The sequence below is a fragment of the Aulonocara sp. 'chitande type north' Nkhata Bay genome, linkage group LG5 (assembly GCF_057382095.1).
Source record: "Aulonocara sp. 'chitande type north' Nkhata Bay isolate Kocher_YH1m ecotype deep benthic linkage group LG5, A_spYH_male_GT1.1, whole genome shotgun sequence".
Taxonomy (NCBI): Eukaryota; Metazoa; Chordata; class Actinopteri; order Cichliformes; family Cichlidae; genus Aulonocara; species Aulonocara sp. 'chitande type north' Nkhata Bay.
Genome location: NC_141348.1, coordinates 25,525,542 through 25,552,010, shown reverse-complemented (window position 1 = coordinate 25,552,010; position 26,469 = coordinate 25,525,542). Strand labels below are relative to the sequence as shown.

The window sequence follows — 26,469 nt, the reverse complement described above, 5'->3', positions numbered from 1 at the left end:
TGAAAGGGCTACAAAACAACATCAGCAAAAGTAAAAGCGAAATATACGAATAAATACTTTTTTGGAGTAAGGTTAAGTAATTTGGAAGTGTAAAAGTAAAGTAAAGTAGTGCAGTAATGAGTACATACAAAAATGATTTAATTTAAAGAAAAAACATAAAAATGGGAAGGTAAGTTAATAGCAGAATAAAAATGAAGATAAATAAAAAAGTAAAACGAATCAATTATATAATTACATGCAATGCTTTCACCTGAAATGTAAATTGCTCTCTTTTTCCAAATTAATAAGATGTTTAAGAAATTGGAATCCAGTCATTTTAGGCACCACACAGTCAACATAATCTCCCGTTCTTGGTGATAGGAAGGCAACTGCAGCAATCAAATTCTTTGAGTTGTTGATTTCTCTTTCTGTCAAGTTTTATTTGACAAATTGCAATCATTGCAGTGAAAATCGAATACTAAACACAACATATGGGTGATTGAACATACATTTTTCTATATTTAACTCAAGAAATAGCCATGAATCACATTTTTTTATTCATATTAAATTACTTCCTGCAGTACTCAAAGTATTCCCAGTATGTGACAGAAGCATATCTGGAATCTACCGAAGGCTACATTCAGGAGAGCACATCTGCCTGTCTCTGTGTTCTCATCTCTCACAGTCTGAAAGTACTGTAAGTGTCAGGTGTTGTACAGCACAGGTGCGTGTATGTTCAGTATGTGTGGTGGTTGTGCCTGTATGATGTCAGAGTTCGCACTGTGAGTTTTAAGATGAAGGTCACAACCATAGCTCTTAGCCTTGTTGTTGTCATGGTTCCAGGCTGGCCTTCGTACGCTGCATGATATTGGGCCTGAAATTCGCCGGGCGATATCATGTGATCTGCAGGATGACGAACTAATAGACTTTATTCCAGAGGAAGACGAGGAAATTTATAGGGTAACTGATTCAAATTTACACAAAGGGAAATGTTTGTGCTTGTAAATATTAATTCTTGTTCATGGAAAGGTACGTGTGAAAAAGCTAGCTGTAGATGGAAATGGAGTAGGAAGCATTTAGCAGCTAAATCTGTAGCAGAAGCATTAGCTTCAGATTTTATATCTGCAATATGTAAGTTTTTTTTCTTCTAATGAGTTCATTTTGCTTTATTATGTTTCTTCTCCATTTCAGTTCCAACAATCTAAACAGTGTTTTGTTTTGCTCGCACATCATGCCATGTACCAGCTTCCTAACTTACTTTTGCACATATATTTTTCTTAAACAATATCAGCCCTCAGACTTAACATCAATAGCATTTGTCTTGTAAGAAGGAGAAATGCTGGTGGTTTTACTGTGAGTGTTCCTTCACAGCGTAATGGTGGACTCTTTGGTAACCATCTCATGAATGGTGGTCATCGGCGATCCAATGGGCATCAAACCAATGCCACTCAGCGCCCTCTGCAAGTGCAGCCTCCACCTCACTACGCCCACATGGAGCAGCCAGTAGGACGCCTGTCTAGAGCCAATGCAATGTCCCATCCCAACCACCATCATCACCACCACCACCATCATCACCACCGCCACCACAACTCCTACGGAAAGTCTCCCAAATCTACCAACATAAACCTCAACAATGCCAACGTGTCCAGTCTTCCCAACGGAGGACACCATCGCTACTACGAACACGCACCTCCCAATGGCTATCCAGGTCTACGCAGCTCCTATTATGATTACGACAAGCCACGGACACCCCAGGGTCAAAGGTATCCACACAGTGATCATTATGTCATGTTGCAGAATTAGATCAAACAATATAGAGTGAAAGTGGATTTATATAAATTTATATAAACCTGAAGCTCCATTCACACCCTGTTGTTGTATCCTTTGTCTCTGGCACATTTTATTTGGCAGTGTGTACTTACTCCCATTACGCGTCAAATGTTGCAATTACATGTGGACTAAACATGTAAAATATTACGTCACATCAAGACGTGCTCAACATGGACTGTTGCAGCAGGAATTTCAATACTGTCTGAACTAACTCATCTGTAAGAAAATCTTTGTAGAAAAGTCAGATACCACGTTTGTATGAATGTAATTACAAGTGTATGTTACAATGAATTTGATAATTATGGAAGAACATATAGCACTAACACATATTAAGAGGTGTCCTTGTCTTCATTTCTGCCCAGTGATAGTCACGAAGAGACTTCTTATGGTGTACAACAACACATAAGAGGATTTATTTTTAAAAACATCACTGTGGTTATTCACTGTGTGAGTGCTTGCTGTTGTCAGACATCGATGGACAATACTGCTACTGTGTTTTTCCACAGGCAGATTCTTATCAGACTTTTCCATTACATTAGCCTCTACTGGAAACTTCATTCCACCATGCATCATAAGCCTACTCTTGTACTGACACTTAATTTGTGACCAGTAGCACATTTTTCTTCTGATTTCCCATCTTCTGTTTAAACTACATTCTCCAGTATTGGGCCTGTTTTTCCTTAGTGCCCAAGAAGTTTGGGGGACAATTTCATTGCTTCCTCTTTATGAAAAAGAAATGATTCTCAGATTGTTTCTTATCTTAAAGATAGATAATGGAATTGTCAGCCGACAGTGGAGTCATCGCCGTCACTCTCTGTTCTCCTTGTACATATATATGAGAATGCTGTATATGCTTCATATACTGTATGATATATATGTCACACTTTCTTCACCCAGTTTCCTGTGTTCTCTCCTTCTCCCTTTCTCCTTCCTAACTAAATTCTTTCTCTTGGCCATCTCTGTGCTTTCTTGGACAGAAGGCGCTACTATGAGACCTATGTTAGGTATGTTGTTTTTCTAGGTTTGGTTCCAGCAATGTGTCTCAACAGCAAAAGAAGGACTTTTGTTTCATTTTGACTTGGTTTTGGAAATTGTTGCATCCTTGCTAAGTCAGTGTTTCACATTACATGCTGGCCAGTCATTTTGCTTTCCTAGTTGTTATGGCACAGTTGTGTTTATGCATTGTTGGATAAATAATAGAGAAATGAATGTGAGTGGTCAGCATTGTGCTGAGAGCAGCATGCTTAATGCATGTGTAAAAGTGATGCGCTTGCTTTAAAGGACTACCCAGATGCTTGAAGACAGGGGAGTGTATGAGAATGTTTGAAATGAAGTGAGTGAAAATCACTACTTGTGTCCACTTCTTCTGTTTAGTGCACATTTCCCGCAACACTGCATATAGTTAACGTCATGACTTACTAGAAAGAGATGTGTTTTAATTAAAGTAGTGAATGTCAAAGTGGATGGGGTGTTTACATGGCAGAGATAACCCACGACTTCTGTTTGTCTTGGTTTGGTTGTAAAAGGGTGGTCTCTTGAATTGCTGCCCCCTGTAGGCTTGTGTCTGCATGGCAGTGCATGGCAGTATAGCAGTAACCCCCATAACGACAGTAACAGTGTGCACGCTCTAACCCCTCTGCCCTGGCTCTTTCACAGGTCCCACAGAGGGGATGGTCGCCATCCCACCATCCGAAGGGAGGAGGAGTTTGATGAAGACCATTTCTCCGGGGAGTATTACAGCGGGGAGGAGTTTTATGAAGATGACAGTATGCTGTCAGGGGACAGGTAACAGTCTTTTCACAGTTTTGCAGTTTGCAGTTGCAATTTCATTCTGACTTGGCTAGAAATTTATTCCAAAGGTGTTTTGGATAATGGATCCCATAATGTAATGTTCACCAGGTATCAGAACAGCGACACGGAGTATGAGACTCCCAAAGGCTACCATCATCCTGACAGTTACTACGATGATGATGAGCAGCCTCTCTACCGCGACTCACGGAGGTCACCAAAGAGAAGATTGCTTCCTGCAACACCTCAAGGTATATTATGACCATCATTTATATATAAAAGATAGACATGGCTTTCTTCTCTGAAAGTGGAGGCTGATATTTGAATGCATTCTTTCTAATGGCCAGTAGGGGGCAAAAAGGAGTCAATTAGAAAAATAAGCATTATGCTCAAAAAATCTTTCTCAATCAGTCTACACTCTCAGTAATGACTTTAACACGGCCTGATGTTCATTTAGTCAGTTATGGTTTGATATAGAGTAAGCAGACAGGAAAGAAGGGTATGCTTTAGGGTATTCTTATTGTGTGATTGTCGCTACAGTAATAGTGTCCTTGGTTTTTGGTCAGATCCTTCCCTTTCATGTGGGCTCTGGTTCCAAAAAAGTAAGGTGGCTAAAATATTAAAATTGTTCATCCTATAAAAACAGCCTGTGATTGTCGTCCTCCTTGACCTGGTGCCATGTGTCAATGTTAAATATTGTAGAAAGCTTTTACGTGAGGCACACCCCTCTTTGCTTTTCATTTCTTCATAGCTTGTTATTACATTGTACATTAGTACATTGATCAGAGCATAGATTTTCTTAATATCTGAAATTATTAAAGTGGCAAATGTTAATCCTCTATCCAGTTAAGGTGATTTTAATAGATGAGCAACATAAAATAGCTGTGTGGGGTTTTTTGTGTGCTTGTGGACAAACCTCACAAAGCTGTAGTTTTCTTTTAAAGGTTGTACATGTACACAAACTTTGCTTTTTGTTCGTTTTATTGTATTGTATTACTCGTATGTTTGAATTTCTCTCATTGTTTCTAAGTTAATGCTCACTGCTCTACTCTGGATTAATTCAGGTAATAGAAGGCCATCCTTCAACTTTGAGTGTCTGCGCAGACAAAGTAGCCATGATGAGCTTCCACATCAGCGTACTGCTCTACCACTGCACCTTATGCAGCACCAGGTAACACAGACATTCTTTAAGTTACATTTTTGGCCTTGGGTGGAGTGACATTTGTTAGTAAGTTGCAGATTGCATCAGCTTTCTTAAATGAATTGCTAAATATCACAGAAAACTGTTGAATCGAGATACTACACAGCTATGAAATAGCAGCAAACAGAACTGCTTCCCAAGTGGGTGGCACAGTTTAACTATACTTCAAGTCACTTTTGTGTTCCACCGTCAAAATCCTCCTTCTTCACCCATCAGGTTATGGCTGTAGCAGGGCTGGACTCTAGCAGAGCCCATCGCCTCTCCCCAACCCGCTCCACCCGTTCTTGGGCCACACCCCCTGCCACACCGGCCAGTAAAGACCAGTCACCATACTACACCCCTCTCATACGTGTGGAACACCCACACAGGGAGAGTGTTGTTGGTAGCCAAGTGTCTGTGCGCAAGAGCTCCTGGTACACAGACGATCCCGAGTTCTCCCAGAGAACGTACTCACCTGTGCACCTGCAGGTTCCTCCGGAGTACCATAACCAGTACCACCAGAAAAGAGGCAGTGCAACAAGCCTTGTGGAAGCGGTGAGTTTAAGGCTGTTTGGTGGAATAGTTACTGGAAATTTTGCATGACCTGGGCTTTGATCTCACAAGCACATTTTCAGATTTATTGTGTCATCTGAACAAAACACAAAACACAGTCCTAAAAAAATCCACACTGAGATATTTTTCTTCAAATTCCTCCGAACAGGTTTTGATATCAGAAGGACTTGGGAGATATGCCAAGGATCCCAAGTTTGTCGCTGCCACAAAGCACGAGATAGCAGATGCATGTGAGATGACGATAGATGAGATGGAGAGTGCAGCCAGCCACCTGCTGAATGGAGGAATGTCCCCGGGTATCAATGGGGTAAATGTGTTTCCCCTTCTGACTCCAAGGGATTATGAACTGCCGGACACCACAGCCAGCTACAGTGATGAAGAGCCAGAGACAGAACCCAGAGGTCCTTACGAGGAGGACCTGGCAGACGAGATGATCTGCATCACAACTTTATAGCAGAGGCTGGAGGATTCTGCACATTAGGACCCTTATAGATTTGCGAAAATTTAAAAGAAATGCATCTGTTGGCTCTGACCCAAAGAAGTGCCTTTAAAGTGAAGAGAAAAGGCATAGGGATGAGAGACACACAAGTCCTGTTCGTTTAATTGTTCTCCACCTGCCAGCCGTGGAGGTCACAGCACAGAGCCAGTTACCATTCCTGTTGAGCACAGAGGGACAGACTGGATCTTCCTTCCAAAGGCTTTGACCTGATGGTAATATACAGGTTCTGCCTGCAGCCAGTCAAAGACAATAATGCTGATGCCAGTGAAAGAGATGGACCAACTGGCAAAGGTGTGAGATGCTCTAGAGGGTGGGTCTCTAAGGGTGATGACAATCAGATGTTCGATGTCATTACCTCAGTCACTTTTTTAAGGTTTGGCATATCATGCAAGTTTTCAATGCAAGCATAGAAAGGCATATCTCCTCACATAGTTTTTAGAATAACTCGACCCCTTCGTCGTTAGCGCAGATCGTTTAAAGATCGCTAGAGCTGAGTGAAATAGTGAGATAGAGAGCTGAGTTGCACCAGATTATGCAGGAACTAACAGTCCTACTTATAGCATCATTCAACTTGAGATATGTACTTTTCAAGCAACTAAAGCATTTGTGATAAATGCACTAGCAGGCAGGTTATTTTAACACTTTAGAATAGCCTGATTAATATTTCATAGTTGATATGCTGTAAATTGTATTATATAACAAAAGAAACTTTGTAAAGAGATATTCTATATTTTGTAATTATGTATCATTTAAAAGATCAGCAATATGGACCCTTGTGACTCATGTTATACTATAAAAGCAGACTTGCATTATTTTATTAGGTAAACTGTTCGGATATTTATTTGCTTTTTTTTTTTTGCCAATATGCACCTTTTATTTTGCCTATGACGACAGCATTCTTTAGAGGTTCTGCTTATGTGGCGACACTACCGCACAAGATATGCTTTGTTTCCTTAGCATAGGAGTACACTTGTTACTTCATCAAACCGACAATGGAGCATTTTTAGAAGGCAAGCCTCAAGGATCCAGTGCTGAAATTTCTCACAGATGTGACGAACACATTTGTTTGCATATTTTGTGCACAGTATTTTAAAATGCGTAGTGCATTAACAATGCTGCTTTTTTCAGTTGGCTTCGGAGTCAAACCTAGGTTTTTGTCAGCCCCTACTGAAATGCCTTTTTGCTGCTGAAAGAACGAAAACTGATAGATGGTAATAACAGGGATAAATTAACACTTTCAAAGCTCATGCTGGGAATTTCACTCTTTGTTGGTCATGGCAGGGTTTCGTTAGACCTTTGTACCGAATCTTAGCTATCACATCTTAGCCTTCATGCTGTATGTGGAGAGGGCTTAGGTGGCAAAAGACACATGCACACATCCAAGGGCCGGAAACAGCCCCAACATGTGTTCTAGGTGAAAGTACTGAGGGTGTCCTGGTGTCAGGATGCTGCAGAGAGGCAAAGCAATACTAACCCCCACACCCCCAACCTTTCTTTCTCAGCCTCCCTGGTTCCTGCGTATAGTATACCTCGTTAGGCATTGGTGAAGACATATCATTGTCACAGCTTATCTGTTTGTCCCAGTATCCCACAGTGGATTCGTTGAGATTAACTAGGGCTGAACGTGGATTTTAGTGTGACTGTATGAAAATGAATGGCAAACCCCACACTGGGTACGTTTAAATAAAGGAGTAGCTGGAGCCCACAAGTTTAAAAACACAAGGCAACAAAATATCTTTTAACCATTCATCATCCGTTTTTCTCTTGCATAAAGATACTGGACTAAATAAATTGAGGTGGGCTATTTCAGGCGTTACCATAGAGCGTTTAAGGGTTAATGTGACCTGCTGTTGTAGGCGAGTGCATACTGTACTCTAATTCAACCGAATACTGTCATGAAAATGTAGGTTTTCCATTTTGTGTGCACATTGAAAGGGCTCTTTGAATTGTTTGTGAGTAAAAAAAAAAAAAAAAGTGTTGTAGTCCTTTTGTTGATAACTGTCATAAAAAGGACCAATGCACATAAAAGGCACATTGTACTATTCGTAGCAATTACAGTACTGATGAACTGAAGATATGCATTATTTTGTAAACACTTTTAAAAGTTGTGTTAAACTAAAGATTAAAAGAACTTACTTTTACCTCATGTCAGGGATTCCTGAAAAAAGAAAAAAAGAATATAATGATTTGGTTCAGTCTACCAATGGTATTTAAATATTAGCACATAGCTGTTTGTCTTTGCACAAGTAACTGTATAGTGCTTTTTGTTTCTCCCTTTTCTAAACAGATTTGTGTATTAAGGTGAGACAATTTTGTACTTTTTGTGACTGTGTGTATGGTTTAGTGGAATCTATATTTGTCATTTACACCTCACCTCATAATGCTGGGAATGAAAGAGTATTAAAAACATTTTTCAAGGTGCACTGTTCCTCTGTTTTGCAGGTAGGAGAAAAAATAAAATAAAATGATCAAGTACCAGTTTACAGAGAAACACATGTTGATTTGAACGTTTCTATTAGTTTTCTTCATCTTGTTATGATTATAATTACTATTACTACTATTAATGTTCAGAAAGCTGTATTAAAATAGAAGATAATGTAATATATGTACAATATGGAAAGACCCATGGTAATGTTCTCTACTTGAAAGTCTTGATATCTGCTCCTTAATGTTTTTATTGAGTAAACATCTTTTCTCTTAGTAGCAAATGCTTTACTATAACCCTCTAGGTTTTGTATCAATACATTTTTTGTATTTTTTATTTTATTTTATTTTGGCCTTGATTTTCTTTGAATCGATACTGATATTTTATTTTCTATTGATCATCATTGAATAAACTTATGCTGAAATGCTGTTCTAATCTCTTTGCATTCTACACTTTTTAGCAGACAGACAGTTGCTGTGAGTGTCGCCTCGCAAATAAAAACAAATAATTCAAACGCATAACTTCACTGACGTTTGTGTAATGTGACAGAAGACGTCTGCAAAATGAATTTTTACAAGCATGTTGCATTTGCACATTTCAGGAAGGAGACACTTTGTTTATCTCCACAGTTGTTGTCGCCTCCGATGCCTCATCGTCCTCCCATGGCTCTTTCCCGCACATCAGGAAGGGTACAGCGTATTTACGGAACTAAAGGAAACATATATCACAGTCTATTATTGTAAGTCAATAATAACATTTCTGATTTATCAGCATATACAGTAGAAACTATGTACATTAGATAGGCTTTTAGATTGTAGGTTATATCATATACAACAAAACACACACTAACAGTGATATTAAAGTGTGACAAAATAAAAATAACTTTTAAAATGTAACTCATTGCCAACCCTACACATATGCTTTAAAAAGAGAGTATAAACATATAATAAGGCTTTTGTAAGCACAGAAATATGCATTTAAGAAAAAACATACATGTCTGTAACTACAACCCCTCCTGTGTGTCTATTGTGTCTATTGAAAATATGTTTTACTGGCTTTATGGGAGAATTGATCATATGTGAAGGTAACTGTAAAATTAAAAATAAACAAAAATAGACTCTAAACCCTTTGCTCGTTTTAAACTGGGGTGAAATGGTTTATTTACTGTAGACAAATTTAAAATTTTCTCATTAAAACTGGAATATTCAACGTAAAATATATCAAATCTGTAAGTTATATAATACCAACAGAAACAGTGTTGTATTTATTCCTGTATTTCCTGAATAGCTGTGTAATACATTTTATCCCCACTGGGTGGTGCTCATGTGACGGAAAAAAGAGTTGATTCACTAGTTCCCCTCAATGTGTTTACCATATCTGGCTGAATACAATTATTACCTGCTTATTGAGGTAGATATAGATGATGGGATTGTACACAGTGCTGCTCTTGGCCAGATAAACAGGCACTGTGCCCACCAGAGGATGAATCTTCACATCTGGGTTGTACACCACAAGCATGGCCAGGGTGGCATACGGCATCCAGCTGATCAGAAATGTCAGGACCATCAGGATCACCATGGACGCCACCTTCATCTCCCCTTTAGCCACTGCGCCACCTTCCACACAAGCCATCTTTGATACCTGTAAAATGGTGTGTTACTGATAGGGTCACTAAAGACATTTAGAGAGGAAACATCTCTGCAGTAAGATTCAAGACTGAACTGAAAGTGACAAGAAGCCCCAGCTAGACACTAAACACTTTACTGAACAGGATTAGAATTTTAAAAAAGCTGGTAAGAACTGATTTAACCTTTAAAAAACAGAAAAATAAAACACAGTATCATAAAGTTTACACACTTCTTATCAGAGGTGGGACCAAGTCATTGTTTTGCAAGTCTCAAGTAAGTCTCATGTCTTTATCCTCAAGTCTCAAGTCAAGTCTCAAGTAATGTCAGGCAAGTCAGAGTCGAGTCTCAAGTCACTGGTGTAAAAGTCCGAGTCAAGTCACAAGTCTGAAATTTTGAATTTCAAGTCCTTTCGAGTCGTTAAAAAAAACGAAAAAAAGCATGTTGCAGTTATATGCTAAATGTAAATATTAGACCATGTAATTTTTAAATCTGTGTTTTTCTCAACACATACAAAATAGTGAACTTAGAAAATATACACAAATTGTGAAATTGCACCTCTTTAAAATGCAGCTCAATTAAACCTAGCTCCAAGAATAATTTTCACCGACAGTTCTGAGATAAGCTGCATGTTATTCTTGGATGCGGTTGTAGGACCGGCTTTAAAATCGCATGACAAAAATACCATACATAAATAAATGATATTTTTAAAAAAAATATCATTTAAAAAAAAAACTGCATCACCAACGTAGCCTGGACAACATTTGCTAGTTAGATGAAGTCAGCTATCTCATCGTAGCATATTTATATGCATATTTATAATTATACGCTTCTTGGAGTGAGTGCATACACTCATGAAGTTTAGTAACTTCAGGTCACTGCAACAAGCCCAGGTACAGTTTACCGACGGATGGGTACAGGACCTTGAAATGCACCGTGTAGAACGAAAGACCATGCATCGTACGTATCATAAGTTTACCAGTCTCACAAATCGTCATCATAAATACACATTCGTTAACCGTTTATTAATAGGACCTTTGAGCTCAACGGTAATTAATTAGTAGTGGAAATAATTTCTGGTAGCATCACAGAAATGTAGCAGTGACAATAGTACTGTATGCTGTAATCGTACTGGGCAATTAGTGATACAAAAAACCTGTTTTATCCTGTGAATAAAAGTATATGTTTTTGTCAATGTACCATAATAACAGAAGCGAAACGCAATATTGTGTCAGGACAATTCACTATTTATGCACAATAAATAAAGGAGCATAGCGCGACCATTTCTGTTCAGCGCCAGACTTGCTTGTAACCTATATCACCAGTTATGTTAAGAAAAATGACGCATTAACTACAACAGCAGACTGACCTTTGTGGAAATGCTTGGAGCAGACTAACCTGTGAGCTGGAGTGTTCTGGGATGTTAAATTTGATCTTTGAATGGCTGCAATCCAGGCCATCCGTCGCGTCTTTGTTACTTCGGAAACATGGCTCGAACAATTTCTCCTCAATGACGTAATCCGATAACAACCGATCTCTTTACCCGTCGGCTTCCCGTGGCTGTCATGCTATTGCAGTTAATAATACAACAGCTTCTTGACATTTTTGTGTTTCTTTTTATCGCTGTATAACTGATTTTAATTGAAAGCCTGCGTGCGCTAGTACCGCTTGCCACGAGTTCCCAGAATCCTTTGCGGTTCTACCCGTGAATGACGTCACATTTTCAATCTCTATATAATATGCATGTTAAATTTTATATTTGGGGTAAAATATCAAGTCTTTTCAAGTAAACCGGTTCAAGTCCAATTCAAGTCCCAAGTCATTGGTGTAAAAGTCCAAGTCAAGTCACAAGTCTTAGAACATTTTTTCAAGTCAAGTCTAAAGTCATAAAATTAATGACTCGAGTCTGACTCGAGTCCAAGTCATGTGACTCGAGTCCACACCTCTGCTTCTTATAGTATATTGTCTTTATTGTGAGTAGTATGTGTAGCCTAAAGCTGTCAGTTAAATATGATAAATTTAAAAATAAGAGATTTTACTAGTGATCAGAGTTATAATGTAAATTCAAACACATACTTCCATTGCGCTACAAATCCCGCAGATGACTTTAACACCATAACTTAAAAGTATGCGTGTTATTTTTACAACGCTGATCTATAATAGCTCACCCGGTGTAACGTCCACATTAGCTTGGTGTAGGATACCAGGATGATGGCAAAAGGAACAGCAAAGCACACCGCAAAGTAAACCACGATGTAGGAGACATTTTGAGGGTCTCTGTTGTGCCAGTCTGGCGCACAGGATGTCCCAACACCCTCCAACTCATACCTTCCCCATCCAAACAATGGAGGCAGGTTCCATGTCAGGGACCACAGCCAAGATAATATAACACCTCCAACTGCATGCTTCTTTTGGAAGGTAATTTGTCCCAGTGGCTTACACACCACAAACATCCTCTCCACTGCGATCAGAGCAACGGTGCACAGAGATGTGATACCTAAAATAAATAAATAAGTAAATAAAATAAAATTTGAATTTGAATTTTCACGGACGCTAGTGGAGGTGAAAGTACTTTTAATGACACTGTACTCCATGTGGTATTCTTTGAACTTACCAAACAAGGACACAGCAAAACCTTCCATCACACAGCCTGTTCTGCCCAGGGAAAAGTACCCTTGGGCGTTGTTGACCACAGAAAGCACTCCTCCGGTCATGGCTGTGCCCAGATCAGCCACAGCCATGTTCATTAGAGCATAGTTGAGCGGCTGCCTCAGCTGCTTGTACAGGAGGGATACAATAATCACTGTAGCGTTGAGGGTGATGGCCGGACCAGTAAAAATGGCCATAATGATGGACAGAATGATGAAGCCAGCCCGTGGAAGAGAGGGTTCCCCCTGCGGACCCAGGTAAAAAGAAGCATTTTGCAAAGATCCAGAGTGCTGCATGGATGCAAAACTATAGGAAAAAAAGTGGTATGGTCGTCTTTTCTTCCCTGGAGGTGCTCAGAGTTCAATATCTCACTACTCGAGTGTGACAGTGGAGATTAGACGACTCGAGTCTAAGAATAAATCCTCCAGATCTGGACTTACCAAAGAGTAATTCCTCCAAAATGATGGTCCTTGATCCCCCACCCTTTTCTTAATTGTAAAAGGATTTAAACAGGCAGTGCTTGTTGCTGCGCTCAACCCACTGAGCAAGTACAGAAGAAAAGCAAGACAATACAACAAAAATAAAAATACAATAATATAAGATTATTTGTGACTGCTCCCCCTCACAGAGGACAACTAAATCAGACTGCTGATTTAGTTGTCTGTGAAATGCTTAGAGAGAGGTGTTTCACAACATGTGCTAACTACTGTAATTAAGACTGTGTGCCCCAAAAAGTTGATTCTGTTCATCTAGACGTTGCGTTTTCTGTGGGAGAAACATTTTCTCACTCATCCTAGTGACTTCTTGAGATGAGGACATATATATATTTTTAAAAAAATCAAACTGTAACTTTTTCAAATATGCATCTTTTAGTGCTACTGCTCTGTATAGAAAAAGCATAGGCATAATTAAACTCTCTAAGTTGCTAATTTTGAATACAGCAGCGTAAGAAACATGATCATCTTTCTTGGAAATTATTTTTTAGATCAATAAAATGACAGTAATAGTGTAACAAATTAGTTCAAATGTGATTAAATTATCCTTTTTTCTTCAAGAGTAGTTTTATCTTTAGGATTTGAGTGAGTTGGGGAAGGAAGGGTTATACAAAATGGTCCGAGGATTTAAAATATTTTTCTCTTGAATGTTGGCATAAAAATGTCTTCAACAAACTTAATTTTGAAACTATATTACTAATAACAGATTTCTGTCAGAAAGCAAAACATATATATTGAGTATTTTTATAGTCTATATGAATAAAATATTTACTTCAGGGTGACAAAGCCATGAAGTGCTTGTTGTGTAGGATAATGACAATGGTAAATATATCATTGCATTAATTATATTATGTGGAATTAGTTTGATGTGAACAATTTTGTCTCTCTGTGTGCAACAAAGTTTATTCTGAAGGCTGGCTTAAGACTAGTTCTTAAAGAGAGATTCGATTAAACAAGCGATGAAGTAACCGGTTACGTTTTAGCTACAAACTCATGTAACGGGCTGTTTGGACTCAGGATTACGGTGATGTGCTATTAATAACTCTGTATTAAAGTTCCACCTAAACCCAGAGCTCAGACAAACAACAACAAGATGCAAACACTTTAACAAGTGCAAAGGTTAGGTTTGAACCTAATCATCAAGTAAAAATAAATATTTTTATTTGATCTATATTTATTTATAACAACACGTTACAAGTGTAATATTACTATTATATTACTATTTCACTGCTAGCTGGATTACTAATTAATGTGTTACACAAATTCACAGCAGTGATTAAAAAGTAAAGAAAAAAACACAACCAATTTTTGATGATGAAATGTGATCTGTATTTATATGTTAGACTTAATAACATATGGCACAGCAAGCCAGAACAGTTCACTCAGTCATGGCCTTTACTGAATACATAAGACTGAATGACCATTGGAAGTGGCCTGAATTAAGTTATCCGCAGCTGCTGGGGTTGCAAGGTGAGGTTAATCCTCAAGATTATCAAGAGAACATGCCAAGAGGTGTCCGATGTTTAACCCTTTAAGAGGCTTATTTTCAATCAAGTCAAGACACAGATTACAACTGTTTGGGTCGTGGGTTCCAGAGCACTGATGAAAAGATTTTTTTTTCTTTTTTTAATTCAGATGATAGCACTTCTCTTTCATTTTGAAACAAAATCTTACCTAAGTGGTAAAAAAAGAAGCCCATCCCACTATCAGAGGCCGTACTGTTGTCGGTTAACATTTACTTGAATTCTTGGAAATTGTCTCATCCAGGAAAACTTTACTTTTCATACCTTCATGAGAATGTTAAAACTGTTTTCAGATCACTGAAAGCACTTTGATATTGAAATGTTGTTGTTCCAAATTACTTCCCCAAAATATTTTTGACAGATTTGAACACATCCAGAACATCTCCTGGGTAAATCTATCTGCTCATAAAGACTATGTTGTTGTTGACAGCTCTTGTTGTTGACAGCTCTTAGGAAAGCTATTGTACTAATCTTACTTGTGTAACTAGAGAGCACTTTGTGCTACACAGTGTGTTACTGTGTCACTACTCCTCACTCCATGTTCCTTCAGTGCCCTTGTTTGACTTTTCTGACTTTTCTGTTTTTACCTTGATGCTATTGTTACCCTGCTAATAAAGTATGCACACAGTAAAATTAACAGCTGTTATTTAGCTTGCATGTAATATTGTATTTATGCATGGTATAACATGACTTTGGTGGGTAGATCTGTGTTTAACAAAACAATGTACGATAAATAAATATATATATTATAAATTTTGCGAAATAAATTTGGAAATATTTACTTTTAGTTGAGGACAGTAAATACCAGAGGTGGGACCAAGTCATTGTTTTGCAAGTCTCAAGTAAGTCTCAAGTCTTTATCCTCAAGTCTCAAGTCAAGTCTCAAGTAATGTCAGGCAAGTCAGAGTCGAGTCTCAAGTCACTGGTGTAAAAGTCCGAGTCAAGTCACAAGTCTGAAATTTTGAATTTCAAGTCCTTTCGAGTCTTTAAAAAAAAAAAAAAACGAAAAAAAGCATGTTGCAGTTATATGCTAAATGTAAATATTAGACCATGTAATTTTAAAATCTGTGTTTTTCTCAACACATGACAAAATAGTGAACTTAGAAAATATACACAAATTGTGAAATTGCACCTCTTTAAAATGCAGCTCAATTAAACCTAGCTGCAAGAATAATTTTCACCGACAGTTCTGAGATAAGCTGCATGTTATTCTTGGATGCGGTTGTAGGACCGGCTTTAAAATCGCATGACAAAAATATCATACATATTAAAAAAAACTGCATCACCAACGTAGCCTGGACAACATTTGCTAGTTAGATGAAGTCAGCTATCTCATCTTAGCATATTTATATGCATATTTATAATTATACGGCTCTTGGAGTGAGTGCACACACTCATGAAGTTTAGTAACTTCAGGTCACTGCAACAAGCCCAGGTACAGTTTACCGACGGATGGGTGCAGGACCTTGAAATGCACCGTGTAGAACGAAAGACCATCGTACGTATCATAAGTTTACCAGTCTCACAAATCGTCTTCATAAATACACATTCCTTAACCGTTTATTAATAGGACCTTTGAGCTCAACGGTAATTAATTAGTAGTGGAAATAATTTCTGGTAGCATCACAGAAATGTAGCAGTGACAATAATACTGTATGCTGTAATCGCACTGGGCAATTAGTGATACAAAACAACTGTTTTATCCTGTGAATAAAAGTATATGTTCTTGTCAATGTACCATAATAACAGAAGCGAAACGCAATATTGTGTCAGGACAATTCACTATTTATGCACAATAAATAAAGGAGCATAGCGCGACAATTTCTGTTCAGCGCCAGACTTGCTTGTAACCTATATCACCAATTATGTTATGAAAATGACGCATTAACTACAACAGCAGACTGACCTTTGTGTAAATGCTTGGAGCAGACTAACCTGTGAGCTGGAGTGTTCTGGGACGTTATATTTGGTCTTTGAATGGCTGCAATCCAGGCCATCCGTCGCCTCTTTGTTACTTCGGAAACATGGCTCGAACACTTTCTCTTCAACGACGTAATCCGATAACAACCGATCTCTTTACCCGTCGGCTTCCCGTGGCTGTCATGCGACCGGCTATTGCAGTTAATAATACAACAGCTTCTTGACATTTTTGTGTTTCTTTTTATCGCTGTATAACTGATTTCAATTGAAAGCCTGCGTGCGCTAGTACCTCTTGCCACGAGTTCCCAGAATCCTTTGCGGTTTTACCCCTGAATGACGTCACATTTTCAATCTCTATATAATATGCATGTTAAATTTTATATTTGGGGTAAAATATCAAGTCTTTTCAAGTAAACCGGTTCAAGTTCAATTCAAGTCCCAAGTCATTGGTGTAAAAGTCCAAGTCAAGTCACAAGTCTTAGAACATTTTTTCAAGTCAAGTCTAAAGTCATAAAATTAATGACTCGAGTCTGACTCGAGTCCAAGTCATGTGACTCGAGTCCACACCTCTGGTAAATACAGATACTCACACTGCTTTCAGTTAACCATTTACTCTATGTTCATTTTCAGAGGCACAACGGTAATTTGATGATCTAACTTAATTTCAAAGATAATATTTGTAATATTTAATTTTAATACTTTGATGTCAGTTGCTGTGTTTCCTCTCTTGAGATGCTTTGCCAGATCTTTACTGCAGCCACGTTTAGTTGCTGCTTGTTATCTGAGATAATAAGCAGCTGAGATCAGGTGACTTACTTTGCTAATAAAGAACATCCCATTTTTTTGTCTTAAGAAACTCACTATCCAAGTGCTGTCTGGTCTGTTTAACATTATTTGGCTGAATCTAAACAGAGTATAGGCCTGCACACTTCAGCCTCTGTACTTGTATCTCAAGTCACATCATCAACAAACACTAATAGCTTAGTTCCACTGGTAGCCGTACATGCCTGTGTGATAACATGGTCTCCATCATGTTCATCAGATATTTGGCATGCTTTAGATAGCTGATTCTCTCCTTCTCCTTAATTTTCTCTTCCCATCTTTCTGGTGCCAGTCAATCATGGTATCATATCTCCAAACAGAATTGTGGACTTGAGGATTATTTTAGTTGTTTGTTTGTTTGTTTGTTTGTTTTTTACAGAGTCTAACCTGGCCTTTTTGTTCTTGAGTGTATTCAGTGTTTGCAGCCCTCTGTTTTTCCCCATTCATGAAGGTGTCTCAACCATTACTTTCTTAATGGTTATCATTCAGCCCAGTTCAACATTTACACACCTACCTAAAAGTAATGCATATAAACACCAACTGCCCTAACAAGCATGTAGTCTCAGGTATACCTTTAGCTCAAGGCTGGACAGTAAATGAACAGACTTCAGAAGAGCCCAGACAGTCCAAGAGGTCAACAAAGCACAAATACTCCAGGGTCTTTTCAACTACAGAAGAATCAAGTTCAAGCCACTCTAAACTAAACTAAGTCTGTTTAAAAAAAAACAAGAACAAAAAAACAAGCCTGCATTTAGGCAACTTGTTCAGATATCAGGCAACATAGATCCATATCATGACAATAGAGGTCAAAGGGCATGGACCAAATCCATCCCCCTCACAATATTATTATGACTACACCTTGACTACGTTTTACTGCTTGGAAGTCTGTCTTTTGGTGAACGTTTTCTGGGGTGGGACCAGAGGGTCCATGAGGACCAATATAGACTGGAAGTAAAAGCAATCAAGCTGGAGTTCAGGAGGAAAAGTGTCAGGGATCAGAGAATGATCAAGGAAATAGATTGCTTTCCCCTAGAATCACGTTTTTTTCTGATACACTATAAACAGAGTTGCTTAGACAAACCTCAATTGATCATATTTGATCTCATGCTGCTGTAAATCAAACTCAGCACCTGATTAGCTGAATTATGACTTAAGCTAATCAGACTCTACTTTCAGCTGATAGGGGCAGTAAAATTTACAGATCAGTAAATAAATTTTTACCTGAAAACACAGATTTATGCTTAAAAAGAGACCCTGGAATAACTCGGGTTCTCTATAGGCTGCTTTACATAAAACACTGCAGCGACGAGAACAAGATATATTGAAATATACCCAAGCTGCATTCTGTGGGTGGAGATCATAAGAAATGTAGTCAATGAATTCTGTATCCTAATACATGAAAACCTCAAACCATGCCACTGCTTGCACAAGGACAGCACACCTTGAGCTACAGTAAGCGTCTTGAACTAGCTCGATAAAAGCAAAGGACCTTAAGGATAATAAGAGCGAGTTGCTTTTATTTACTTAATTAAAGCTTTCTGGGAGCCGCTGAACAGAGCGGGCGGTCAGAGAGAAGACATTGGATGATACTGTCCGTCATCCAACATGCGGGCGCCTTATCGACACGTCGCAGGCAGCAGAGGCTCCTCACAACTTTGATGTATGATGCAATTACTAAACTAATAAAAGCTTCAAGTCGAAACAGGATTCCCGGTGAGGTGATGGTGGCACGGAGGGGGGGGGGAGGAGGAGGGGAGGCGTGCTGCATCAACCCGCCTGCTGCCTTGACATCATTATCGCCTCCTAATCAGCCTTTAAGGTGCAGGACGATGGGGACATCTTTCGGCCTGACTGAATACCAGAGAGTGAAAACTGCGCACAATCCAACACTTTTATTGCAAGCCATTTAGTTGCACCTTCACTGTTTCCACAAGAGAGGAGCTTATTCACAACTCCCCAAATAATTCGCGGGACTGACGTTTTTAAAATAAAGTTGCACTGAGTGACCATGATTGATTCATTCGGCAGGATTTCATCCAATCATAGACGAGCTTCTTTCCCCCCCCCTCCACGGTTACCCATTAGTGTTTCTTCTCTTTCATTCTGGTTGACTACCCGCATCTTCGCTAAACCAAATAACTGAATGTTTTCTTCTTCCTTTGTTGTGCAGCCAGTGCGGAAGCTTTCATCACATCTGCAGTCTCATTATTACCCGCAGAGCCACAATTTATGTGAACAATGCCCCCTTCAAACGCCAAGCAGAATTCATATTTAACCATTTATATGTGTTTAAAAAGAGGAAGTACGTTTTGCACCACCTGATTACCTTTATACCGGCAAAAGATTGGACACTGGAGGCAGCACGGTCCAGCGGCCGTGTACAGTTATACTGCTGCGTCAGCGTTAATGCTACAACTTTAGGACAATTCAGTGCCAGTTTCCTTCGACCTGACAGAAGACAAGTACAGAAGTAAAGCATTGTGCTTCTGCAGCTCAGAGTCTCATACACCTGTGTGCTGCTCTGCTGAGGTGGAAATGAAAACGCATGAAGTCTTGCTAGATATAAGTGATCTCCTGCCTCTCCGAGCTTTTCAGGCTTTCTCACACACAGAAATCGCGATTCCTGCACCGGAGAGCCGAGTAAGGGCTTTCCCCCCATTTTCAGATAAGGCAATGGAGCAGAGAGGTTGGAGAGACAAGCTGGGGTGTAATACTCTCTCTCTCTCTCTCTCTCTCTCTCTCTCTCTCTCTCTCTCTCTCTCTCGTCCATACAGCGGTGTACAGTAGGATACGTGCTGGCAGAAGCGCGGGTTTGAGAAGGTGCACTGGGGTCGAGCGGTCCAGCACGGTGCCGGGACTGGATTTTACTGTACCCACATTTTATAAAGAGAGTTGGAGATGGAGGGAAACTGGAGGATCCTGTTCTCCCACGTGTGCAGCACCAGCTTTCTTCTGCTCTGGATCTTCGTCGGCTTGAATGTGGTAGAGGTGGTAGGGTCCCAGCAAGGGATCCCTCTGTCAGTGTGAGTGAGAAACTGCTGTGCAACTTTGATTCGCATTGAACGTGTCGATTTGTGACTTACAGATAATTAAACTACCACAACGTCCGCGTTTCAAATCATGCATTATGTTCTAGATTTAAATAAATGTATCTAGTAACAAACGTATTTTGCATCTCATAAAATACCGCTTGCCTCTTGGATGTATGTCAAAAAACGTTGTAAAAATTAAAATAAGGTTGAGGAATTTAGATATATCTGGAAACTAAACTGCAGACCTAAACGTTCTTTGCAGTGAATGCTACCTGTTTATCTACAGTTATACCTGCATTTGCTGTCATAAATGTAAGCATGACGCTCCTATTCATTTTTCATAAAACAAGACATTTTAATATGATGGACTACAGCATCTTTTTCTTAAAGGGAAATTTTTTTATCATTTTATTTTTTAAGAGTTGCAATAAAGAAGACACAGTCTTCATTATAATAACACACATAAGTGTGAAGTGTTATAGCTGGAATCCCCACCCAGTCCTATACAAGTGTAATCTAATAATTTAATGCCCACATAACTGTTTAGCTGCAAGTGATTTACATTTTCTTTGTTATAACTATTTGTAGGCCTATTTGTAGCAGATTGTAGACACCTATTTCAATGCTGTATAATTTAATGAAATAAGTTTTTACCAAGCTTCATTTGTTCTGAAAATGTCTAAATGAAAGACTGTAAAATCTAAAATAATGTGTAAGGTGTAAATAAATCTAGTTTCCACTGCAGTTAACGCTCACTTATATGGAAGTTAGTGCTGTGCATCTATCTGTAAAATATTTTAAAAATACTTTTTTTCTCCTAGCAAGTTCATTTAAGGTGCAATTTAATGTGAAATGGACAGATTTTGAAAACAAATAAAAACTGTGCAAAGGAAAAAAAAATCTCCCCCTTTGGATATTTGAGAAACCATTTGGGAAGCGCTAGAAGGATTATCTTTTTACCAAAGTTTGTTTTGCACATGGAGACAGTTGACCTGCAACACATTATTTTTGAAAACATGTATTCAGTGTTTCATGGGCTTTTTAAAATTAGCATATCATTAAATAAATCTACTTCCCATTTAGGAATAAAAAGGCAAGTTTGTCAGCTGAAATGATGTTAATTTAATATTCACAGTGCAAAATTTTGATGCCACGTAGACGTTATTTACAGTTTAATATAAGAGGGTTCAATAACTGTAGTTTAGATCATCAGATTATAAACTTTTATCAGGAAAGTGAAGGTTTATGATAATCTTCTTCAATAATCTCACTGATCATTTCATAAAGGAAGCTTAAAATGATAGATCAAAAGGATTTTATATTTTAAATACTCAAAATACTCTCTACTCTATTGTCTTGTCTTGTTAAATTTTGCTTCTTCTCTTTTATGTAGAGAACTGTTGGATAAATTGCCTTGTCGTTTTCTGTCTTTTTTCTTAGCGTAAAGCTTTGGGCCTCTGCATTTGGGGGAGAAATTAAATCAATATCTGCTAAATATTCTGGTTCCCAGCTACTGCAAAAGGTAGATTTCCTTTATGTTATTTTTTAACATGGATGGATTTTTCCTTTGTCTGAATGCCATGCAGTTACATCCATTGTATGCTGTAGTGCTATCTAATGACTGCAGAGACATTTCCGTGTCTCAGCTGAATGCTGATGCGTTATTCTGGAGGAGACTCAGGTGTGCTTGGTAGAGCACTCTGTGTATATGTGTGTGCATGTGTTTTTGTGCGCATGCACACATTTGTGTGTGTGTGTGTGTGTATTTGTTCATGATACGGCCCATTAACCATGGCTCTGATTCCTCTCTCATCTCATGTCTCCAGTTAACTCTCTGGAGTCAAGAGTTTCAACCTCTGGATATGATTGTGACAAGGGGACAAATTAAATAAGTGTGGTGGAGTTTGATAGAGGGTGTAGGGGAGTGACAAGATGAACAAGTGAAACCTCGGGAGAATGAGCGACGGTCCAATGCAGTAGATTTAACTTTCTGACCACATGATGGCAGAGGTGTGCGCTGTAGTCACAGGCCTGAGGTGTAAAAAGGTGGTCAGTGTTCATTCGGGATGAATGGTAAACTGCAGGTTTCCCTCAAAAGTGACCAAACCAGGGACTGCAAAGCAAACAGCTGTAGGAGCTGTGCATGAATACAGAATAGCTGTGCAGGCTTATAGCACTGTGTGCAAAGACTTCGAATTATTATTTTTTTACAGGGTTCAGGTAAAAAGATTTAAAAGAAAAAAACACCAAATTATTTGCAGTAACCCAAGTGAGGGTTTTTCAATTGTATTTATAAAGCACCAAATTACAACAGTCACCAAGTGCTTTATGATGTTAGGTAAAGACCCTGCATGAATGTTAGGATGACAGTTATGAATCCCAGCGTTTGGGAAAATAACATGCAGTCATGTTTTATTGCTGCTAACAAGTCAAAGTGGACATTCTCTGTTTTAATGGCTGTGTCTCTGGAAATCTTGTAGATTCTCCCACGTATTTAGTCTAACTTCAAACTGCGGAATCATCTAATTTTGAAGTGAAAAAAGTTTAAAAAAAACTTTGTATGTTGAAAGGTTGTACAAGCAATTTCAGCTTAGCTTGAAGAGATGAATGCTGTAAGCATGCCGCGTGTCTCTAAACTGAAAAGCAACTTTTACTGAGTAAGTTTTTGAGTGTGCATACTCCTTCTCCTGACCTTCTCACTTAAGTGTGATGTAATGCGGTGCAGTGCAGGAGCTCGGCAGTGCTGTATAGCTACAGTTAAATATTCAGGTTCTTTTTCACTGTATCGTAAAGCTGTTCTTTGTGGTGGTGTCATATTTGAGTTATCCTTTCATATGTGTGGCAATAAAAATAGGGAAATCTTTAAATTTATGTGAGGCTTTAATTACAAAACTGGTATAGAGGACTGTATTACAGTGTTTCCATTTTTCTTGTCAGAACACTGTCATCTTCCCTGTCTGCTGTTTATAACCTTTACTTTCCTCTTGTTAAGTACATGAATCTGTGCATGACTCTTGCTAATACTAATGCATTGATCCACATTGCTATTTTAGGAGCTGTGGGCAATCACAGCGCCACGTCCAGGTGTCAACTCCAGCTCTGAGGGCACCACCTCAGTCAAGGGCAGCAGCAGGATTAAGAATCCCGCCTGTCTTGGAGGGTGGGAAGAAGGCGGACTTCCCAGAGGAAGTCCACGCAAGCATGGAGAGAGTGTTCAAACTGCAATTAGAAGACGTCTTCAGGGTCCCAGCCTAGGATCTTCTTGTTCTGAGGTGACTTCTTTTGAATTTAAGCTAAGATGTGTGGTTGAAAGTGAAACACAGCTGTATATAAAGCTCCCCTTCTATTTTTCTTTTTATCAAATTGGAACAAAAAAGACTTTTTCATGATGCCCTGCAAATATATACTTTTTTTTCTTTGTCTGTATGTAAGCACTTTGCTTATGTTGCGGTTCATGGAGGCATATCTGGAGAGAGCTGTACTGAACCAGTCAGCACAAAGCAGTGAGCTGTGAGGGAACTGACGGGTCGTTAGGGGCTGGTCATTAAGGCTGATCATTAGATGCTTTTTATGGTGATTTACCCGATTTCACAAAGAAGGGGGAAAAGACTGGCTCTTCCGGCTCCCAGCACTCAAGCATTGGTCATTACTCTAATCAATAATAGTGATGAGTGTTTTTGATGGATGGGGCTTAACCTCCACTTGATGACTTGGAGGGGTGGGAGGTAGGAAGGTGGGGGTCTGGGGTGGGACTGGGGACTCAGGGTGCTGGGGCGAGGAGGACAGGCGTGAAATGAACTGTTCTGCTCCACTGAAAGTCCACACTCTTCCTTTCAGTAGGTAATTTGTCGCCTCATGTACTGGTTTGTGTGTGTTTTTTGTATATCCTGTCCCCGTAACATGTAATATTGGACGTGCTACGAGCTTTTAGTGGCTTGTGTTTATTTTTAGATACAATTGCTGGATGTGTGCATGAAGTGGCTGACTGGAGAGTGTGGGAGGATCAAGCTTTTTGTTTTTACTTGGCATGTGTGTGTGTGTGTGTGTGTGTGTGTGTGTGTGTGTGTGTGTGTGTGTGTGTGTGTGGCAGGCAGGTGTGGGATTATGTAATGCTATATTCCTTCGAGCTGTGACGGGCTTTGTTCTGTATCACTGGAGGTCCTGTGCATCCAGCAGAATCAGCATTATGTGAGGTGTAGTTCATTACCCAGAGTCGCCCAAGCTTGACACGTTATTATCTTTCTTCTGTGCTTTGACTCCATTTCAATTACCCTCTTGCCATGCATAGCCTTCAGATCCAGCTCCACCCCCTCCCCGGCCACCCAACATGGCCTTCTCCAGCCAATCAGCGAGGAAGATGCGGCATGTGCAGCCAGTAACTGAGACCAGATAAAGACCATCAGTCATTTTGTGTCCCAGCATGGATTTTATGTTCACCTGAGACTAGCTGCATGCAGCCCGTCAGCCAACCTGTGAAAGCTTTTAAACCTTGTTTAACAATTTACTCATTTCTATAGTGGATACAGTGAAACAATAAGGCTTAAATATGCATACAAATATACACACAGAAGATGTTAATTATCTGTTTCTTTCCCTGTCATGCTGAGTAAGATCTAAGGAATGGGTTAATCAGTCTTGAGATCTCATTACGTTTAAACTATGCTCTCCATGTTACAGGACACACAGCTGTTGCCCCTGTCAGCACCACACTTTATGATTCTTCTGGTTATTTTCAGAAATATAAAGAATTCGAAAAGTCAGTCAGAGTGGAAGAGATTGATGGTATGAAAGTGGTCAAGAACTTGGCTGTGAAGATGGAGGAAATGTTCCGGAGAAAAGCCGAAGCAACAAGGGTAGGCCGTGTTACTGAATTTTTATTTATCAGAAAAATACATTTATAGTACAATATATTCATTTCAATTTGTCAGGGTAAGGGCCTGTATGGGATAGGGGTTAAATCAGTCTTTTTCCTTTCCTTTTTTTTTTTTTGCTGAAATAAGGTTTTTGGGTTTTTTTTGTTTTTTTGTTTTTTTTTCAAATTCTTCCCTTCTCATTTACTTAACTTGAGCTTCAATGTTTAATGTTTTCTGACGCACCTGACAATTAAAAGCAGCTCTAACTGTGTCAGTGCGAGTTTAGCTTTGAGAAACAATCTGGAGTCTGATCAAGTCAACAATTTATGCTTATTTTGTTTCTCATAAAGGGAGTATGAAAATTTGCAGGAGTTATCCTCAGTAACAGTGACCACAATGACTTTTGCTGGCTTTGCTTTTTTTATGTGCATTTTTTTTTGGTAACAATAATACGTAACTTCGTGAATACCAGGAAGAAAATAAAAAGAGTAGTCACCGATCTGAGAAACTTTGAGAGATTACGTGGATCTGAAGTGTAGTCGTGAATGTAGTCTGTTACAGTCTGGGCCTGAGGTGAAGTCAAGCCTCACAGCAGCAGCCTGTCTGCGACCTCAGCGCACACGAGCTTGTAACCATTTTAATGCTACGCCTCGCACGAACTGCTGGGAAATGATAACGTTTATCTCCCTGCGCCTTGTCCCATGTGCGCGATAATTCATGGCAACTCGGGCCACAAATGACACCGGATACACAGATTTAATTTAATAAAAAAAACCCCCGGCTGGAATCAGTTTGAAGTGCGGCTGAATAATACACATTAAATATATAAATAAACGGACACGTGCAAAAACAAAATCAGTTTCAGGTTTATCTCAGTCTGACTGCGTCGTCGCTTTGCTCCAAATTGAAAATCGACGCTGTTCTCAAGTGTTAAGGGTGACAAAAAAGACATTCATACACAAGCCTACCACAAAAAATAAAAAAATAATAAAATAAAATAGATTTAACCTATTTCCTGCTGCTTTTATTCGACAACTGCTGACACCACTAGAACTCGCTTTGGGGTCAATTGAATTTATCCTCAGGAGTCGGCGGAAAAAGCCGCAGTTGTGTTTATATAGCAGTTTGTTTTGACACGCGTGACGGATGTTAATTACCTGCTTACCTGCGGTTTCCCGGGAAACCCGGAGTCAAGCATATTTCTCTGAATCAATCTATTCCAGAAGTTAGCTCTGCTTTGGTGAAAGGCATCAAAATCCCGTTCCAACCTGCCTCCA

At 39.1% G+C, this 26,469-nt stretch overlaps 3 protein-coding genes across 9 annotated transcripts in view; 2 read left to right on the top strand and 1 right to left on the bottom strand.

The window, feature by feature from the left end:
• Positions 1–8,702, top strand: part of cacna1da (calcium channel, voltage-dependent, L type, alpha 1D subunit, a) — a 63,309-nt gene extending 54,607 nt beyond the window's left edge. For all 6 annotated transcript variants that reach the window (XM_086292471.1, XM_086292473.1, XM_086292472.1 and 3 more), the window contains 8 exons: positions 823–939; positions 1,351–1,742; positions 2,787–2,813; positions 3,466–3,594; positions 3,709–3,848; positions 4,662–4,768; positions 5,015–5,332; positions 5,499–8,702. In XM_086292471.1, the coding sequence (XP_086148597.1) occupies positions 823–939; positions 1,351–1,742; positions 2,787–2,813; positions 3,466–3,594; positions 3,709–3,848; positions 4,662–4,768; positions 5,015–5,332; positions 5,499–5,804 (1,536 nt within the window). In that variant the 3' untranslated portion in view covers positions 5,805–8,702. The remainder of the gene's footprint in view (positions 1–822; positions 940–1,350; positions 1,743–2,786; positions 2,814–3,465; positions 3,595–3,708; positions 3,849–4,661; positions 4,769–5,014; positions 5,333–5,498) is intronic.
• On the bottom strand, positions 8,629–12,844 carry LOC147330728 (parapinopsin-like). Its single transcript, XM_086292477.1, has 4 exons — positions 12,514–12,844; positions 12,068–12,396; positions 9,673–9,915; positions 8,629–8,982 (listed from the first exon to the last, which is right to left on the bottom strand). Exons 1-4 carry the CDS (start codon positions 12,842–12,844, stop codon positions 8,872–8,874), a joined length of 1,014 nt encoding a protein of 337 aa, XP_086148603.1. The 3' UTR covers positions 8,629–8,871.
• A 7,273-nt stretch (positions 12,845–20,117) lies between these two features.
• LOC147330727 (voltage-dependent calcium channel subunit alpha-2/delta-3-like) overlaps positions 20,118–26,469 on the top strand; it is a 34,945-nt gene continuing 28,593 nt past the window's right edge. For both annotated transcript variants that reach the window (XR_015129105.1, XM_086292469.1), the window contains exons 1-4: positions 20,118–20,330; positions 21,780–21,861; positions 23,393–23,611; positions 25,076–25,192. Coding sequence is in view for 1 of the 2 variants with exons in the window: in XM_086292469.1 (XP_086148595.1) it covers positions 20,206–20,330; positions 21,780–21,861; positions 23,393–23,611; positions 25,076–25,192 (543 nt within the window). In the remaining variant the exon portion in view is untranslated. The remainder of the gene's footprint in view (positions 20,331–21,779; positions 21,862–23,392; positions 23,612–25,075; positions 25,193–26,469) is intronic.